The following is a 20,531-nucleotide window of genomic DNA, read 5'->3' as shown; positions in this document are numbered from 1 at the left end:
GTTTCCGTCCCATATCCGGGCCTGAATCCTGACTGAAAGGGGTCTAGATAATCCGCTTCCTCCAGGATCCTCTGGAGCTGCAGCGCCACCACTTTGTCAACCCCCTTCCCCAGAAAGATGAGGTGGGAGACTGGACGAAAATTGTCCGAAACAGTAGGGCCCAGCAATGGCTTTTTGAGGAGGGGGTGCACCAGCGCCTCCTTAAAGGCTGCTGGAAACACTCCCTCTCTTAAGAATGCATTAACCATTGCCTGGACCCAACCACATGTCACCTCACGGGCTGCTTTCACTAGCCAGGAGGGACATGGATCTAGTTGACAGGTAGTGGCATTTACAGTCCAGAGGATCCTGTCCACTTCCTCGGGCCCAACAGGATCAAACTGCTCCCAGATAACAGGGTAAGCCCAGACTCTCCCCAGACTCTGCCTCACGCTTAGAGTCCAATTTAGAACAGATCTGAGTGATTTTATCCTGAAGATGCTCAAAAACTCAGCACGGCCCTGTAGATGGAGTTCTGACCCCCTTTCCCCAAACGGGATTGGGTGATCTTAAACAGGGCAGCCGGGCGACATTCTGAGGATGCAGTAAGAGCGGAGAAATACTGACGTTTTGCTGCTCTTACGGCCACAAGGTAGGCCTTAATTGCAGCTCTAGCTTGTGTTCAGTCAGATTCGGTCTTTGTCTTCCTCCACCAGCGCTCTAGGCATCTCTTAACCCTCTTCAGGCCCCTCGGCCCCTCTGTAAACCACAGGGAGTGTCGGGTTCGAATGGACAAGAGAGGCCGCCAAGGCGCGGCCGCTTCTCTATTCCAGGCAGCTGCTGGGCCTCCACTGGACTGTGCAGCAGATCCTCGGGTATAACACCCAGTTCCCTCTGAAATCCTACCAGGTCCATCAGTTGCCAGGGGCAGACCAAACAAATGGGTCCTGCCTCCCTGCGGAGGGGGGCAGCATAGGAGAGTCTCAGGGCCACCAGGACGTGATCTGACCATGACAATGGGGACAGCTGTAACTCTGCCCTCAGATCACATTGCCACTGCTCTGACAAGAAAATCAAGTCCAGAGTGAGGCCACTGACTCGAGTCGGGTCCCAAATAATCTGAGACAGGCCCATGGCTGCCATGGTAGCCATGAACTCCTGAGCGAGGCACACCCCAGGTATGGCAGGTTGAAGTCCCGCAGAACCATACGCCTGGGGAACTCCACCGCCAACCCTGAGACGGCCTCCAGCAGCTCAGGCAAGGAGGTTGCCACGTAGTAGGGAGGATGGTACAGGAGCAACACTCCCAACTATTCTCAGGAACCCAACTTGAAGAACAGGGCCTCACAGCCAGCCACTTGTGGAGCAGGGCTCCTGAAGATGAGAGACTCATGGATGACAACAGCCACCCCTCCTTCCCTGCCCTGGGGTCTTGGCTGGTGCTACACCCGAAACCTGGCTGGGCACATCTTCGACAAAGCCACTCCTCCTTCCGGGTCCAGCCAGGTCTCAGTAATATATGCCAGGTCTGCCCCCTCTTCAGTGATCAGATCATATATATGGGGAGCTTTGTTGTTAACTGACATGGCATTAAGAAGAACAGCCAGAGCCCAGGGCCCCCACGAGTCTGCTGCCCAGGGCCTGGATTTGAGCACAGGGGGCCAGAACACGCCACCGGTTAACAGACACTGGGGGCGTCTTCCCCAAAGATGGCCCGCCCTCTGGCTCCCGCCATAACGTCCCTGGCCCGTCACCACCTCAAACACATGGCCCGCCCACTACCCCCAGAACTGACAGATCCAATTCCCACCCCTGGAGCCTTAAATTCGCTTACGGGCCCCCCATTCATTCATTCAATCAGTCAAAATGTGGTTTTGTATGCAGATTATACCATAAAGTTAGTAGAGAATCCAAATTACTTGCAACAGACGTTAGATCTGATGCAAAGAGGTATATGATCTGGAAACTGATAAAAATCAAGTAGTTGTACTTGACAGGAAAAAGGAAATAATTGCAAGTTACACATGAATGGAAAAAATCTAGAACAAGTAAATGTATTTGTGTACCTTGATAGAATGTCTAATAAAGATGGAGAAAGAAACAGAAAAACTTTAAGATCCACAAATGCTAGTAAAACAATAGTTGACAGTCTGTGGTCTGCTGTGAAGAATGGATGCTTGTTGAAAGAAGTGGAAATGTCTCCGTAGAATCGTGTGCTGCCTTCTGCTTTTTATGTAAGTCAAATGCGTTATTTAAGAAGGGTATGATAAAATGAGAGAGGGGGTCAAGGACACACAGAAGGGGATGGCTGAGAAAGTCACGGTGGGATGGAGCAGATGAATTCCCCAGAGGCAGGGAGAGAGAGAATGAGAGAGAGAGAGAGGTGAAATGTTTAAAGAACAGAAGCCACAGGAAGGAGCAGCGCCTGGGTGTGGGGAAAGCAAGCATAACTTCCCAGGGCAGAAAGGCATGGAGAACGCTGTTGATGTGAATGATTTAAAGGTCGAGATTGTGAAGAGCAAAAAGAAGGAATATAAAGTCAGACTATTTGTTTGATATTTCTGGTAATTCCTTGTGGACTTTTTGCTGAACCAGATTTGAAAAGATGATTTTTGGATTGCGTATAGGTAAAAGTTAGGCTATGGGGAGAAGAGTTTTTTTATTTGTAACTTTAAAAGAGGGTGAAAAGTTACTGTATTAGCTTATGTTCAGTGTGATGAAGTTGAAAGCCATTTCTTTGTTGCCTTTTCCTTTTTCCTTTCTCTTTTTTTTTCTGCACCTTCTGAACTTTTCTTTTTCCTTTTTTTCTTCTAGTTTAGTTGTATTAGTTTTTACTATGTTTATTAAAAACTTAAATAAAATTATTTTTTTTAAAAAATGCTGTTGATATAAACTAGTTTGGATGTGTTTCCCTTTCTTTTTCTTATCTTCCACTGTACCATTAATTTCTCGGGCTTCCTATTTCCCACTGGTTTACCTATAGATATGTATTGGCAGCCCGTTTCTGTCCAATTCAAAGTGCTGGCCTGTAAAGCCACCTGTGCCTCAGCTCAGCTCCCAGGCCCTTTAGGGATGCTCTCCCAAGGCGGCCCAGCCCACCCCATGCGCTCAGAGAGGAATGGCAGAGGGCTTGCCCTTGCTTCAGGAAAGGGCCAGGGATGCCCCTTCCCTTCGAGGCCCTCAGGCACTGCCGCACCTTGACTCCTGAGGCTCAGGATGGTCCTGATCTCCTGGACTTTAGGAAGACCCTCAGAGTGTTTGGGGTGAGGGCTGCCATAAGTAATAAACTGCTTAGTGGAATATGGTCTCTTTTCTGTTTTTCTTAGGCTTTTTTATGTCTGTGTTAGCTGTCTTGAGTTTATGGAAATGGGCTGTATATTAAATGTTGTATAAATCAATGTTTTAAAAAAAACAAACCACAACCTTCAAGCGTTCCTCTTAAGTGTTTCCTTTCAGGCCCTTATCATCTTGGTTGTTTTCCTCTTGACATGCTTCAGTTGGTCAATGTCCTTCTGAAAATGCAATGCTGAAAACTGGAAGGTATACTCCACCCGTGGTCTGACTCTTTCCTCTCCACAATGGACTCCCCTGCCAATACTCCTGTTCGTTCGCCTTGTTCGCTTGCTCAGTTCTAGCTAGATTTTCTGTGAATCTTGCTGGAATTCAAGGTATAAACTTGACTATACAATAAAACTTTAAATTTACAGACTTCAGGTGACTTCAGATGCAATGGGCAAAATCTGAAGTTGGATTTTGCTCCCTGACATCAGGCAATCTGTTTGGTAAAGCAGACTGGAGAACCATTCTTCTGTGTATCTGCAAGTGTGGTATCTCCGGCCCATGTGCTGGTAGAAATCTAAGTGTCTTCCATGACTGGCATTTGCAATTGGCATTATTTACAAATATTTTATAAGTACTGTATTTAATCTTCAATGGCTTCAGAGGCAGTCTAAAAAAGAAAAGTAAATTTGAGCATCACACATTCCAGCCAAAAGCTAGTATTGGCTGAAAGATCAGAATCAGGGGTGAGCACTGCAGAATGGTATAAAGAAACAAACGGTGTTTGACATTTGTAAAGCAAAAGGAAGGCTAAAGAAATACTGTATGTACAATATAAATCTATCTATAACACTGCTGAAATTGGGGCAAGAAAACATGAGAATGGTGCAGGAAACAGCACTCAGCGAAGCGGTGATGAAATTATGTATTCAGCAATGTTCATGTAGCATCAGGGTTCATGGAGAATAGCATCTAATACAACAGCAAATTGCATGCATTTAAAAGCCAGAGATGAGTGGCTGTGGTGATTTTATAAATGCCATGAATTGTTAGTAAAGAAACCTCCAGTGACGTTCTGACCAAGGAGGCAGAATAATTCAGGAAAATTCTGAATTAACAAATGAAGGCCTCATACTGACACAAACATGCCGATGAGATTATTTTGTTCTGACACACAGTTTCTGAGAACGCTGAAGCATTTAAGCATGAAAAATCAATAGCAGGCCAAAGGATCAGCAAGGAAAGGGCTTGGGTATTTGTGCTGATGGATCACACAGAGTAACACAAGCCATATGCAGCAAGTGGTGTCATCAAAGAGCCCTGAAAGACGTAATTCATCCTTTGCCACCTAGATACCGTAACTCAGGGGAAGCATGGTTTATATAGTTGTCCTTCAGGACTGAATCTTCAATACCTTGTGCCAGAAGTCAGAAAGTGGTATCAAAAGAGGTGTTGAAGAAGTCACCAGGAAACATGAAGGCTGTTGACAATGCTCTCACTCATTCATTGGGGAAAATGTGCACAAAAGATCTAAAATTTAAGTGCATAGTTTTGCCAAAAAAAAAAAAAAAAATCAATCATCCATCCTGTGAACCAGAGGATCATTCTGTCAAATAAAACATTTTACAGAAGGATATTTTTAGATGAAGTAATGGTTGGGTTGGTGGACAAATCTGATCAAGAAAGAGACACAAGAGGGCAACGTATCTTACAAAATCTCAGATGCTACCACTCAGTCAGAAATCTTCAACTTTGCTACAGTTGGAAAGCAGTCAAAATTCCAGTGTTGGCAAATGGCTGGGAAAAAACTGCTTTATGATGTGAGGCAGAATTGCAGTTTGAAGGAAATGGTCTGCAACTCTTACAGAAAACTGGCAAAGAGCAAGCAATTGAGGATGATGTCTTCCAGTGGTTAGGATATAAAGGGAGTGCAGGATGGATACCAAGTTACAATCACATACCTGTAGATGCTATGCCAGTGAGAAAGAAGAGGACAAGAGTAACAAGGATGAGGAAGAAGAACTGCCAACACCCAAAACAAAGTTGTCAGTGTGGAGATCCTACTGAGTGACAGAATAGCTTTTACTGACTCCTCCTCTGATTGCAAACTCCAGCCTTTATGTGCCCCTCAGGAGATAACCTGAAGTACCAGGCTCCCAAGACATCGGCAAATTTGGATACTTTCTTGAAACTGATCACTAACATTGGCTTTTTCATGGACAAAAAATAAAGTTAAGTTGGTTTTCTCAGATTAAAGTGTGTTTGTTGTAGTAAAAATTCGCATTCACCATTTAATGAATATTTGGCTTTATGGAAATCCCATCCTCCTCAACTGGTCCATTCAATCAAAGATTTACTGTATTGATCTTTAACTTTTTATACAGTCCAGAATTCTAGCATCACAATTAAATGTTATTGTCCTACAGTGCTGCTCAGATCCAATCATCAACCTGTTTTGGAGGCAGACATACACAGTTCCTTGTGAAATGTCAGCTGCAAAGGTTGGAGGAGCTGGACTTCTAGAACAGGGTATTGCTGATGCTGTTACACATGGAGCACAGCAACCTGTGGGATAGATGCAGCCATATTTCTTTTAACTAAAGAGCTAAACACCCACCTCAGAGAGGTTGCTGTTGGAGAATAAAGTGTAGGGGGGCCCTTTGTCATGTCCTTTCATGTGACTCTTGAGGCTATACTGCGTGCTAAAGGCCTTTTCACACCCACTGCTGGGACAGAAGAAAGGTCTCTCACCTATAATGGAAGAAATCAACAGAGGTATCAAGGAAACCATAGGTACAAGTCTAGCAGTCTCTGGATTCCAGCGGATCCATGATTTTGAATTCCTGTAACAGACCACTCCTAAATTCACTGCAGAGGATAAGTACCAGGCTCTTAGTAAGCAGAATCTTAATGTAGCAAATTACAACACCCTTATCAAAACTTATCATGGGCACCTTTTTACTAATATATAACTTACTATAAAGTTATATTTCTCCCCAATTTTGAAGGCACCACCTAATTTTTCACACAGCTCGAGTAGGGCTCCATTGGTGTTAATACAAAAACGTCTGCTTTCTTAAATTAAAGTTAAAAGGGGTCATATGTGCCCCAGGTCTTACCAGTATGTGTCCTGACGTGCGTCTTCAGATGATGACTGGCAGCAAAGGCTTTCCCACAGCCATCATGGTCACACCTATGGGAGAAAGCAAGGAGACTTACAGCATCACCTTTACAACTTGAAAGCACCTTTACAAACTTGGACTCTTCCAGCCTCACCCCCTTTCAGGGCAATCCTCAGCATGGAAAAAAAGGGAGGTAGCCTTGAGCCTTGGAAACATTGACTTGAACTGTAGTTGGAAAGTATCTATTTACTCTAATGAATTTAAGTTGCTATGGCCAGATGAACCACATCCTCAGATACTGAAGGATCTTGCCAACAGCCTCAGCAAACTCTTATACATTATTTTTGAAAAATTCTGGCAAACTGATGAAAGAACGGCAAATGCTGTCACTATGTTCAAAAGAAGGAAAAATGGGATCTTGGGAATGACACACTAGTCACCCTGACATCAATACATGGAAAGAATTCAGAGGCAGTCACAGTGATTGACAGGTAAATGCTTTCAAAGCAGTGCAATTATTAGCATAGGTCTGTATGAATTTTGCAAGGATAAATATTGTCAGATTAACTTTATCCATTTTTTGATTGGGCAACTTGTTTAACAGATTGTGAAAATATTATAGATAAAGGAAATGGGCTGAAAACAAGCAAAGAAAACTGATCATGAGACAACTGCAAAGTTCTTCACTTACGAAACAGAAATCAAACGCACAAATAGGATTGAGATAGCTGGCTTTGTAAGAGTGCTTGTGAAAAAAGGCTTGCAATGATTGTTGATTGCAAGTTGAGTAAGAGTAAGATGTATGATGTGGCTGCAAAAAGGGCAAATCAGTTTTAGACTGCATCAACAGAAATACTGTTTCAAAATTATGGAAGATCCACTTTGCTTTGCTCAGATCCCATAAGAATATTGGAAGGTTTAGAAAAGGGTAATGAGGAGACATCAAAGGACCTTTAGCTTTGAAAAGAGAAGACTGAGGGATGTAATAGAATTCAAATACTTAAATCCTCTATTGTTTCAGAGAATGGGACATGGAATAACAAATTTAAGCTCCAGGAAGACAGGTTCCAGTTGAATATTTAAAAAGCTGTAAGAGGTTTGGCCCCAGAAGTCATAAAACCCCTTTCTAGGCCTTTTCCTCTGTAATGGGTTGTAAAGGAGGGAGGGGGGTGACTTGATTTATGTGAGTGAGAGCTGGAAACATCACAGAGCCAGCAAGAATAAGAAACTTCACAGACTCAGCCAGTTGACACCAGAATGCTGTGGCTAAAGTGTTATCTGCCAATGGGCAGTGAAGAATGTGGCTGAAGCCCATGTTGTAAAACCGAAGGCAGTGCTAAATACTGAATTTCAAACGAAGGCAGGGACTTGGGTCTGATAAAAGAAGAGGACAAGGGGAAATACAATTACTTGAGTCTTTAGATGCAGAGGGTGATGGCACTGCATCTTTCAATAAACGAAATACTTTACGGAGACCTAACTGGTTCCAGAGAGATTTCTTACTATTGGGATATCTGAACCCACGTTCCTCACAAAAGCTTTGCAACCATAAGAGCAGTTTGACAATGGAATCAATTACTCAGAGAGAGGTGGGGTTGGATTTATATTCCACCTTTCCTTCAAGAACTTCAGTGGCTCAGATGGCAATCTTCCTTGATTGTAGGTATAATAACAGCACCCTGTGAGGTAGGCTGGGCTGAGAGAGCACGTGTGGCCCAGATTGTCCACTAACTTTCCATAATAAGGGGGACTTGAGGTTGGGTCTCCCTGGTCTTAACATTTTACCAGCTACACCACTGGATGCAAGGAGTAGATGCTAGACGTGAGACATTTTAACCCAGATTTCTTCACTAACCAAGGGATTGGATTCAATGGCCTAAATGGCCACTAACTCTGGAATTCTCATGAAGATGCTGAACAGAAATACTTAATAAATATCTTGCATCTGCTCTGAACGCACTGAATTGGCTCCAGACTTGCCATGAGTGAATGCCAAGGCCTACATAGTGGAGAAACTGGATTATCTGAGTGCCTTCTCCCACATGTATCAGCACCTCAGTTAAGATCACATGATGATATCCCCTTGATGGTATTGCACCTATTGTGGATTCTTTAGAGGGCAACCTGAGAGAGGGCATCTGGGTGCACTGCTCCAGCTATGGAAATTTCCCCACATTCTGTTATTGGTGACATAAAGTTCATGAAGCTTTCAGTATCTGCTTAAGGCATATGCCTTGCATGAATTTGGTCACCCCAGTACCACTATGTCTTTCCAGTCTGGCCTGGTTCTCCCACGATTTAGCATTTAAGTTAGTGAAGATGTTTAACTTTGTTTAACTGAAGTTTTCTTGAATTGTTTTTTTTGTAAATTGTTGGCCTTAAACTGTACATTTATAAATAAGCAACACATAATTAGCATATTATAAAAATAACACAATTAGGTGGTATCATAATGCCTTTAATAGCATCAGTGAGTAATGTAAACAGGGAAGTCTCAGTAACTGCCTGAACACCAATCAAGCAGGGCCACCACGACCCTTCATGCCCACCAAACTAGTGGTTGAGACAGGAGGATAACAAGCAGGCCTCCAATGTTAATCTCAGAATGGGAGGGGGAGGGGTGGGGGCCAGTGAGAGTGAGCCCGTCAGGTCAGCTGAAGCCAAAAGCCTACAAGCAGCTGTGGTGCCTGAGGTTCTGCAAAAAGGAGCATCTCTATACCAGGCTGGTCTCCACCTGAACAACCAAGAGGGTTGCAACCACTTAAACTAGTATAATTTATTTATTTATATTTCAAATTTCATCACTGCTTATCTTGCACAAAGCGACTTTATAATATTGAATGACAGTGAACATATGGAGCTATGCCCTCTCTGCCAGATAACTGAACATTTGCTAGAGATGGACACACTGGAAATCACATTGGGAATTTATACATTATAGGCCTCAGTGAATTTTAAGTGCGGCTTATGGTAAATCAAGCCAGGGCCTTGGAATTAAAACAGAAACAAAAACAAAAAAAAACAGTGATTCAAGCTCTAAGAACTGCTTCCGAGAGGTCCCAGGAGTTATTACAGTACATGGCCTCTTCAAAAGCCTTGCAAACAGCCCAGGAACACAGTATTTACCTGGTTATCTGGGAACAGTTCGATTCTTTTGGACCCAAGGAAGTGGACAGGGTCCTCCGGACTGTAAATGCCACCACTTGTCAATTAGATCCATGTCCCTCCTGGCTGTTGGAAGCAGCTTGGGAGGTGACATGTGGCTGGGCCCAGGCGATGGTAAATACACCCTTGAGAGAGGGGGTGCTCCCAGCAGACTTTAAGGAGGCACTGGTGCACCCCCTCAAGAAATCGTTGCTGGACTGTATCATTCTGGACAATTTTTGCCCAGTCTCCCACCTCCCCTTCTTAGGGAAGGTGGCTGAGAAAGTGGTGGCGCTGCAACTCCAGAGGATTCTGGATGAAACGGATTATCTGGACCCCTTTCAGTCGGGTTTCAGGCCCGGATATGGGACGGAAACGGCATTGGTCGCACTTATGGATGATCTCTGGCGGGAGCGGGATGGAGGCAGTGCAGCCATCCTGGCTCTTCTTGACCTCTCAGTGGCTTTCGATACCATCGACCATGGTATCCTTTTGGGGCGGCTCAGGGAGTTGGGGGTGGGCAGCGTGGTTCTACGCTGGTCACCTCTTTCCTCCAGGGCCGATCCCAATTGGTGGTGATAGGCAGCAAGAGATCCAAATCTCAACCCCTCCTTTGTGGTGTGCTGCAGGATTCAGTACTCTCCCCACTCCTCTTTAACATCTACATGAAACCTCTGGGCGAGATCATCCGTCACCACGGGGTGAGGTATCATCAATACGCTGACGATACTCAATTATGTATCTCCGTCCTGGGTGAGGTAAGTGATGCAGTGACTGCCCTTTCTCAGTGCCTGGGGGCTGTTGGGGTCTGGATGGGGAACAACAGGCTTCAGCTGAACCCTGGTAAGATGGAATGGCTGTGGGTTGGGGGTTCCTCTGCATCCGGGAACTTACCATCTTTAGAACTGAATGGGGTTGCACTGTCCCAGACAGACACAGTGCGGAATCTAGGGGCCCTCCTGGACTCACGACTCCTGCTCAAAGAGCAGGTGGCAGTTGTGACCAGGAGGGCCTTTGCTCAACTTCATGTTGTGTGTCAGTTAGGCCCTTCCTGGATCGAGAAGCCCTCTGATCAGTCATGCCCTAGTCATCTCCTATATAGACTACTGCAATGTGCTCTACATGGGGCTACCCTTGAAGAGTATCCAGAAGCTACAGCTGGTCCAGAATGTGGCCGCGTGGGCAATCTTACGTGCCCCAAGGTCGGCACATTTGCTGCGGGAGCTGCATTGGGTGCCAGTTTGCTTTCAGGTCCAATTCAAGGTGTTGGTTATCACCTTTAAAGTCCTACATGACATGGGTCCAGGTTACCTGAGAGACCATCTCAACCCCATTACATTGACCCGTCCCACCTGGTCATGCAGAGAGGGCATGTTACGGATGCCGTCCATGAGAGAATGTCGATTGGCGGGGTCCAGGAAGTGGGCCTTCTCTGCCATGGCCCCCGCCCTTTGGAACACTTTTCCCACAGAGGTGAGGCAAGCCCCCTCTCTCCTGACCTTCCAGAAAAAGTTAAAGACCTGGCTCTGCCATCTTGCTTGGGGTGGGAAGGGGGATAGTCAATCTTGGGGGGTGGCTAGCACCTTAAAGTGGTCCTCATATATTTATGAGTCGAATTAGAATTTTTAACTGCCATCTTGATGCCATTTTATATTTTATATACCATATTTTGTTTTTATTGTATTTTAATCTTTTTAGCTTTATTGTAAATTGCCCAAAGTCCCTCTTTTGGGGGAGATGGGCAGTGATGGAATTTGATAGATAGATAGATAGATAGATAGATAGATAGATAGATAGATAGATAGATAGAATGCATGCTGCAACCAGATGACTCACCTGAACGGCTTCTCTCCAGTGTGAGTCCGAATGTGTTTCCGCAGATCACTGAGGGTTGTAAAGTACTTGCTGCAACCTTCTGATTCACAGTTAAATGTTTTCCCTGTGTGAAGCCTCTGATGGGCTTTTAACCTAAAGAAGGAAAGAAGAGGGTTACAGAATGTCTCTTCTGGTCCAAGATGCACCTTGCAGTGAAAGAGTAAGGCAGACTCAGGCCAAGGCTCTGCTAACTGAAAACACCTATCAGAGCCAACATTTTAGTGGAAGAAGTTGTGTGGGTGATGTACTTCAGGCAATAAATTCTGGAAGAGCTACAAGCACTGATGTGAGAGATTTGGGGAGTGGGGATAGGGCAGATATTTCACCAGGGACATTATCCAATTCAACCAGGAGTATCATCTCTCTCTCTCTCTCCATGTCCATGTCCATGTCCAAGCAGTAATTTCTCATGCTGAATGAGAGAATTCCTGAATTCCTCTTCTTACCTGTACAGTGTATTGAAGGCTTTTTCACAACCCTGAACATCACACTCAAAGGGCTTCTCCTTGGTGTGCACTCGAACATGGATTTTGAGGCTGTAGGATGTCAGAAAGGCCTTCCCACACCCCTCCTGATTGCACACAAAGGTGTACTCCCCCCGGTGGGTCTTCTGGTGGGTGCGCAGGTTGCCTGCAGTGCTGTAGGTACGGGGGCAGCCCTGAAACGTGCACTGGTAGCGCTTCACCTGTCAGACAAACAAATACCATGCAAATCAATATCCATAATAGGCCAACTAGGATTGGCCCAATTCATTTCACAGAGCTACTGGAAGAGAAAATACATGTTTGAGTTCAGGAGGCAGTGAAAGCAGCAGGGAGAATGGTTGTGGTCTCTATGATGTCTCCTGAACTCAAAGACACATTTTTTGAGTCTCTGCAGCTACTATGCAAACCCAGGAAAAAGTACCATTGAAAAAGCCCACACTGGATTTAAACACTGGGCTGACTCACACAACATGGTAAGCCATAAAAAATTCTAACTAAGGTTTGCGTGTTATGCAGATATAGCCACTGGCTTTGTAACCTGAACCACAGAAGGTCCTCCTTCATACATGTCCATTTGCACACACATGCTAAGTCCCCATATGGAGTCCCATGACTCTAACTCTTCATTTTTTAAAATCCATTCAGTCATGTCCAATTCTCGGAGATTGCCTGGAAAAGTACCTGCAGTTTTCCTGGCAAGGTTTTTCAGAAGTGGTTTGCCATTGCCTCCTTTCTGGGGCTGGGAGAGAGTGACTGGCCCAAGGTCACCCAGCTGGTTTCATGCATAAGGTGGGACTAGAGCTCTCAGTCTCCGGTTTCTAGCCTGAAGCCTTCACCACTAGACCAAACTGGCTCTATTCTTTGTTTAGGGGGCCAGAATAAGGAATTGTGGGTTCAGCAGAGCAGGCAAGAAAAATATAGTTAAATGTGAGCTCTGTGCTAAAGTAGGCTTCCCCAGCTTTCTACATCAATATTTTCCTTGTAAATTATTTTATGCAACTTTAAGAGATGTATAGGGGAAGAACACCCCATTTGAGAGCCAGATCTCATGTGTCCCAAACTCTCTGGTGAATGCAACTGACATTTTTAGCAGCTTGTCTATCACAAGCTATGATATCAAAATGATGCATGTCATGACACCATCATCAAGTCAGTTACAATGTCTGATTGAAGTACATGTTGCATCATGATACTGTATAGGAATCATCATTTGCCCCTCACAAAGATGTCTTGGCCAGTTGCGTAGTAAAAAGGAGATCTATCTATCTAATTTGTCCCCGCCCCTCCTCCCGTTGGGGGATTCTGGGCGGTTTACAACGATCGATTAAAAACAATAACCATAAAATACACAGAATAAAATACAATAAATAATATAAATAAAGGTAAAAATAAAGAATCCAGGTGGTAAAGAATCTAAAACAGAATTACTCCAGACTTCTTAGAATATATATTTTTTAAAAGTCTGTTCATGGAGAGGAATCAAGGATGCATGAACCTGACCACCATCGTGATAATGAGGAAGGTCTACAGCAGGCATGTCCAACCCACGGCCCACACGCGGCCCTGAACAGCTAGTAATGTGGCCCCCCCAAATCATAAACTTTTAACATTACTTTGTGATTTTTTTTGTGACTCAAGCGTGGACTGCATAGGTAGAAACAATGGAACGCTGTGTAGGGGAGGGGGCAGTGCAGTGCTAACGCCGCCACTGCCCACTACACACATCAGTTTTTGGCAACTTGGCGTTATATATTTCAACCTACCTACACATGTTCTGTGACAACAGGCATTTATTATTATTAAGTAGACATGCAACTTTTCTTATTTGATTATTAAACTTTGCTTTATTTGCCTACCTAACAATTTACGATGGGCTTGTTGTGTTATTTCTTTAAAAATATATATTTATTCCTAAATAAATTTATTCTAGCATGGCTTCAATGTCATTTCAACAGAAAACAGAACCCAAAAAAGAAAAGAAAAAAGAAAAATCACAGATGAAGGAAGAGTATTCAACGAAAAATGGACAGATGAGTACTTTTTTGTCGAGACAAATACTAAGGCACTATGCTTAATTTGTAGGGAAAATGTGTCAGTTTTCAAAGACTACCATTTGAAAAGGCATTATATGGAAAAACATGCTGCCAAATTTGAAGCATATCAAGGAATTTGTCATAAAGACAAATGAGCAGAACTGGGAAAAAAGTCTGTCAACCATTTTTTAAAAAAAAAGTTGCAACTCAAAAGGACTCTATTATGAAAGCTAGTTATTTGGTAGCAAATCTGACTGCAAAAAAATTAAAACCATTTACCGATGGTGAGTTTATTAAGCAATGTATGGAAAGCATGGCAGATACAATTTGTCCTGATAGAAAAAGTGGTTTTTCTAAAATCAGTTTGTCTCACCAGACTATGGCCAGGTGAACTGAAGAAATAGGAAAATCTATTGAAAGAGATTTGAAGAGTAAAGCTGCTAATTTCAAATTTTACGCTTTGGCAATGGATGAAAATACTGATGCTACAGATACGGTTCAACTTGCCATTTTTATTAGAGGTATTGATAATGAATATGTCACTGAAGAAATGGCTTCTTTGGTGCCATTAAAAGACACAACTAAATCTCTTGATTTGTACGAAGCAGTAAAAATGACATTAAAGCGATTTTCTTTAACCATTGTCAACATATCTGGTGTATCTACTGATGGCGCCCCGGTGATGGTTGGTAAAAGCGAGGGACTTAGGGTGTTGATAGAAGACAATGCAAGTGCTGCCAGCAACTCACATTTGATGAAGTATCACTGCATTCTACATCAAGAAAATTTATCTGTGAAAGCTTTGAAAATGGATGTCATGCAAATTGTCATCAAAGCAGTGAATTTCATAAGGGCCAAGGGACTGAATCATTGCCACTTCCAGGAGTTCCTCAAAAGTATGGATGCTGATTATGGGGACATCATTTCCTTTTCCGAAGTACGGTGGCTAAGTTGGGGTAAAATGCTGAAAAGATTTATGATTTGTGAAATGAAATCAAGTCATTTTTGGAATCAAAAAGAAAATTTGTGCCAGAACTTGAAGATGAAAAATGGCTCACAGATTTAGCATTTTTGGTGGATTTGACTATTCATTTAAATGAGTTAAACATACATCTTCAAGGTGAAAACAACTTATCACTGCAATGTTTCAGATCATAACAGCATTTGAAATGAAACTTAAAGTATGGCAAGCTCAAGTTATGGAAAATAATTTTATACATTTTAATACATTGGCTAAAACACAGTTCTGTGAACAGCAAGAAATATGCAGCCTTGCTTTTCAGTTTGATACAAGAATTTGAGAAAAGGTTTCAAGATTTCTAGAAAAATCAATATTTTGGTATATTTTTGACTCCATTTTCAGCCGACATAACTACGTTACATCTGAATTTTGTAGAGCTGCAATCAGACATTCAACTCAAAGAAAAAATTGATCATGTCTCTCTACTGGACTTTTGTAAGACCTATCTTCCCAGAGAAAAATATACCTTGATTCACAATCACACCTTATTCATGACATCGTTTTTTGGCAGCATGTACATTTGTGAGCAACTATTTTCAAGGATGAAGCACATGAAGAGTAAAATTAGAATTAAAATTTCTGACGAGCACCTTGAGAACTCACTGAGAATTGCAACCACTTTCATTGAACCAGACATCGATGCATTAGTTTCACAAAACCAAGGTCAAATATCCCACTAGTTTTATGCTGCCCTTTTTAAAAATTTTATAATAAAAATATTTTTAAAAAATGAAGTTTTATTACTTATATACATTAACTATATTATATATTTTATGTGTGGCCCAAGACAATTTCTCTTTACTCATTGTAGCCCAGGGAAGCCAAAAGGTTAGACACCCATGGTCTACAGGAAATTGTAACTAGGCTTCACTGTACTCAGTAACAGTAATTTGTATTGTTTGAAGCCTAGTTTGAAGGAATATATACTACAAATACATTCAGCTAAAGACAGTTAAGGTTTCCCTGGGGAAAATCTCTGTAAAGAATGGACCAGGCCCATGTTCTCCACACACAGGGTTCTCTAACATCTGAAGAAGCTTCTCTTGAGTGAGCAATCTACTACAGTACAAAGGTGGAGAATCACAGAGCTTTGCTGGAGAGATATAAAGGGCAGGAGTAGCTCAGATATTTAGAGAGAGCATTTCAAGAAAGGTGCAAAGACATAATGAAAATTAGCCTTGGTTTTTTCTATCCCCACATAACACATTTCTAAAATGGGAGACCTAGTTGGATTAGAACCACCAGAGTATTGGCCCCACCCCGTCAAACCTCACAGGCCCTACCTCCCAGTTCAAATAATAGTAGGACAAGCTCTTACTACAAATTCCAGTTACTCTGCTTCCCTTGGCTAAATCAAAGGAAAATCTTCTTTACCAGGACTTGCAGTGAGCTATTTACTTTGAAGGATCTGAAGAAAGTGTAGTAGGTGTACTCTGAGAATGAAGAAGCAAAACGTGCATAAAGTAGTATTTCCTTTACTTCCTTTTCTAGAGAATATGGAATTTTTCTGACTGACTGCATTTATTTATAAGATTTATAAAGTGACTCGCTCCAGAGGCTCAATGTGTATAAAATCCCAATGCAGAGGATATCCCCCCGGCCCTAAACAGTAACAAACAAGAATGGCACAGCTCCTCCTCTAGATGCTTATCATCAAAGCCTTCCAGAAAAGCCAAGTCTTATGTATTTTCTGGAAGGTCATAAGAGCGGCAGCAAGTTGTTCCAAAACAAGGGAGCAGCCAGCAAGAATGCTGGCTTCCGTGCCCTTCCTAATAGGAGGGGACCTTTAGCAGGCACTTTCTACTCACTTGGGCTGGGCAGGCAGAATTTTCTCTAAGAAAGGCATTTATAAGCAATAACTAGCACCCCAAATTTCTCTTGGAAAACAAAATGGCAACCAGCCCCTGTAACCATGGTATTGCATGCGAGAAGAGTGATTATTGCTGCACTGGATGAAAAGGTACAGGACTAGCAACTGTATTGAGTTGCATGTGATCCAAAAGTACCAAGAACAGTGGACTAACTATCTATGTGGCCCACACAAGAGCTGTTCATCATCAAAAGATATACAAAGGCATCTAGCACAAGATACAAATGGGTAATCTAGTTAATAGCAGCAGCAGAAATAATAGAAATAACAACAACGCAATCAAGGGAGACTGCAATGGTAAACATTATTCTGTAGGTAAAAGGCAACAAAACACTTCCTTCTGAGAGTTAGATCCAAGTTATTAAGTAATCACATAGCTAATGAAAGGGCAACAATATTTTTACTTCCAAAGTGTTTGATACTGCCACATATTTCTGTATGATTTGCACAACAAGGAAATAAATATTTTACTTCTTTTTCTAAAAACTTGAAAGGTATTATCATTTTTATCTTAGAAATCACATGAAGTTAAGGAGATTTTACTTAAAACTTCAGGTGAATTTGAATGGGTTGACAATTAGTTTGTTTTAAAACTGCAGAAGGAATGAGTTTATTTTAAACTAGTCACTGAAGCAAAAACTATGAAGTAACAATGACCCCAACAGAACTGCTCTCTAAATTTGCAATTTTAAAACAACACCTGAAAATTCTAAGAGTCAGGTCAAAACTTGTTAAACGTAATTCCTTATCTCAATCACTAGATGCTTTCTCTTAATTCCTCTATTATTTTAGTAGTGAAAATTCTCAAGGTAAATAACCCATAACCATGAACAGCTTAAGTTAGAGACAGTAACCAAAGTTATCTGACTTATTAGGGAAACATTAACTCCTATCACTGCAAAAGTACACTATTTTTAAGCCTCCTTTCTTACTTTTTTATGAAATGCAATTGAGCATTTTGGAAGCAATTTATTTAAAGATGTACAAAAATGTGATGTTGGACTTCTCCTATATAAAACATTATCCAAGAGCAACATATGAAAACAAAATTGGCTCAGAAACATAGACACCTTATCTGATGTAGATGCAAGTGTGGGAAGTTGTTAGCCTCAAAAATAAATGCAAATGAAAATAACTTTCTCAGGCAGACAAGAATTAAAACCAGAAGCAACCCAATGGCTTTTTAAAATAACCCAAAATGCTTTGCAATGCAGCACTTATGCAAGAGGCCTCCAGGTTCCATTTAAGTTGGCGACTTACTTCTTTAAGCTTGGTTTCAGGGCACTCTGACTGTAACGTGAGGGTGGCCCCCTCAATGTTCCGCGGCATGGGAGTGGAGCCAGGATTGATGGTCAAATGGATCTGATCCGGTGAAATAATGTGCTGCACATAGCCCTGGGAGATCCCTTCATGGTCGGCCATCAAGTGAAATCTATCCTCGTGTAGGAAAGGCAGGGGATCCCCACCCTGCCCCTCCTCCTCCTCCTCGTCCTCCTCCTCCTCCTCCAACAGCTCTTGGTCTTGCTCAATGAGAACGGTCGTCCTGTCATAGACTGTCCCGGAGGAAGGTGAGGCGTGGCCATTCTGGCCCACAAATCTCATCAGTTTATCGTCTGGAGCCAAGTCATCTTCCTCCACCTCGTAGTAGATGACATGCTCGGGACTACTTTCCCCCATGGTTTAGTGGAGTTCGGAGGCGGCCACAGGAGGAAGACGGTGCAGATCGTCTGCAACGGAAAGCGGAGACGCGTGAACGAGCCTGGCCGCGGTCACCCAGCGGCCCACGCTCCGGCCGCGGTGCAATCCCGGGGCCCCGAGGGACCGTCCCGGGCTGCCCGCCGACCGGCCCTCCGCCCCCCGGCCGAGCCAGGACCCGGGGCTTCGGGGGCCCCGGCTCGGCGCCCGCCCCCGCCCGGCGACGGGGGAGGTCCAGTAGCAGCGCGGAGCCGGCCGGCCCCGCAGGCAAGGAGGAGGCGCCGCCCGCAGAGGTCCTCGCCTCACCGGGTGCCCCCAGCGCCGGGTCAGGCCCGCGCGGGGCCGCCGCCATGGCGCCGGGCCGTCAGTCTCCGCTCGCTCGGCAATACGGCCTCCGCCGCCACCAGGGGTTCCGCAGACCTCCGCGGTTCCGCTTCCGGACGCCGCACAGCCGGTCGGGACGCCGCGCTTCCGGCCCGGGCCCCGCCCCCGCCCCCGCCCCCGCCCCCGCCGGGCGAACCGATGGCCCCTTCTTCGCGCGTCCGGACGCCAGGCGGCGCTGCTTTCGCGGCGGGGTTCTCCCCTCCGCCCGCCCCCGCCCCGCCCCGCCCCGCCCCGCCTGGAGGATCCCCCCCCCCGCTGCGCGCAGACCCACTGGAGCGGAGCCGGAGGCTGGAGGGAGGGCTCGGGCCAGGCTCGAAGGTTTGAACGGCGGCCGGCGACCCCTTCGCCTTTCCGCGCGGCTGCGTTTCTTCCACGTCTTAGTGTAGCTTCTCTTGCTTTTTTCTACTTTGTTTCAATTTTTTCATAATAAAACATATGGATGATAAAAACTCCACAATGAAAAATGCCCAGGATAATGTGAAATAGACAAACTTTGTACATCTCAGAAAAGCTTGAAACTTATTTATTCACCTTTTTGTCTTCCTAGGCTGTACGGTATTTGCAAAACATGAGTGAAAAACTAGCCACCGTGTTTTAGCCCAGAATATGTGGGCTTGGTTTGACCCTAGTTTAAAGGTAAAGGTAAAGGTTTCCCTTGACGTAAAGTCCAGTCGTGTCCGACTCTAGGGGGCGGTGCTCATCTCCGTTTCTAAGCCTTAGAGCCAGCGTTGTCCTAGACACTTCCGGGTCATGTGGCCAGCATGACGACTCGGAACGCCGTTACCTTCCCGCCGAAGCGGTACCTATTGATCTACTCACATTTGCATGTTTTCGAACTGCTAGGTGAGCAGGAGCTGGGACGAGCAACGGGAGCTCACCCCGCTACGCGGTTTCGAACCGCCGACCTTCCGATATTGTGCTAATCAAAAATACAGTATTACCTATAGGCATACCCTTATGTACAGGCAGCATTAGCAAGAATTCACAAAGGGAGGAAGGAGCATATGCAAAGAAATTAAAAGACAAGATAAAGGGAAGTGCAACTAAATTTACTTTACGCCAACACCATTCATATACTTTTATTTATTACATTTTCAGACTGCCGCACCTAGCAATTCTAGGTGGTTGTACTGGGGGTGACTGGCACATAACAATAACCCCAAAGCCTTCTTCAACCCAGAGTTCTCCCTTGAGGCACAAATGAGCAACCTCAATTATCCTACTTTGGACACATAATGTGAAGACCTAACTTTCGGGAGAAGGCTCTAATGCTGGGAAACGTGGTGTCATGGTTCCTGTTCCAATGTTCCTGTGAACATCGTAACCAGTTCCCATGCCATGCTGGTGCTGACACGTGTTACTGTTTGGGAGGGGGCTGCTCTCGTTCTTTGTACCAGGCACTGATGTAGAGACTTTGGAATGTCTATTTGGGTTATCTCACCTGTTCAAGGACACTTTCCTGAAGACCTGCAGGAACTGTTAGGAACACCTGCAGGCTGCAGGGAGTGGACTCTTTCTGACTCTGGGGGGAGGGATTGGAACTGTTTAAGCTTTAATTGTTTGAAAGACTCACATTTTGCCATTCTCAGCTTTGCTCTTGAACTTGCATATTATCCAGTAATCTGATATCCATAAGCTTCTGTG

General features: G+C 44.1%; 1 protein-coding gene across 3 annotated transcripts in view; it reads right to left on the bottom strand.

The window, feature by feature from the left end:
• Positions 1 to 18,901, bottom strand: part of MTF1 (metal regulatory transcription factor 1) — a 30,018-nt gene extending 11,117 nt beyond the window's left edge. For all 3 annotated transcript variants that reach the window (XM_063311699.1, XM_063311700.1, XM_063311701.1), the window contains exons 1-6: positions 18,810 to 18,901; positions 18,069 to 18,535; positions 11,846 to 12,084; positions 11,361 to 11,492; positions 6,378 to 6,451; positions 5,876 to 6,009 (exon numbers count right to left, since the gene is read on the bottom strand). In XM_063311699.1, coding sequence (XP_063167769.1) covers positions 5,876 to 6,009; positions 6,378 to 6,451; positions 11,361 to 11,492; positions 11,846 to 12,084; positions 18,069 to 18,485 — 996 coding nt within the window. In that variant the 5' untranslated portion in view covers positions 18,486 to 18,535; positions 18,810 to 18,901. The remainder of the gene's footprint in view (positions 1 to 5,875; positions 6,010 to 6,377; positions 6,452 to 11,360; positions 11,493 to 11,845; positions 12,085 to 18,068; positions 18,536 to 18,809) is intronic.
• Between the last annotated feature and the right edge of the window lie 1,630 nt (positions 18,902 to 20,531).

The sequence above is a fragment of the Candoia aspera genome, chromosome 10 (assembly GCF_035149785.1).
Source record: "Candoia aspera isolate rCanAsp1 chromosome 10, rCanAsp1.hap2, whole genome shotgun sequence".
In the NCBI taxonomy this organism is placed as follows: domain Eukaryota; kingdom Metazoa; phylum Chordata; class Lepidosauria; order Squamata; family Boidae; genus Candoia; species Candoia aspera.
Note: the sequence above shows the minus strand (reverse complement) of the source record. Positions and strands in the feature narration are given on the sequence as shown.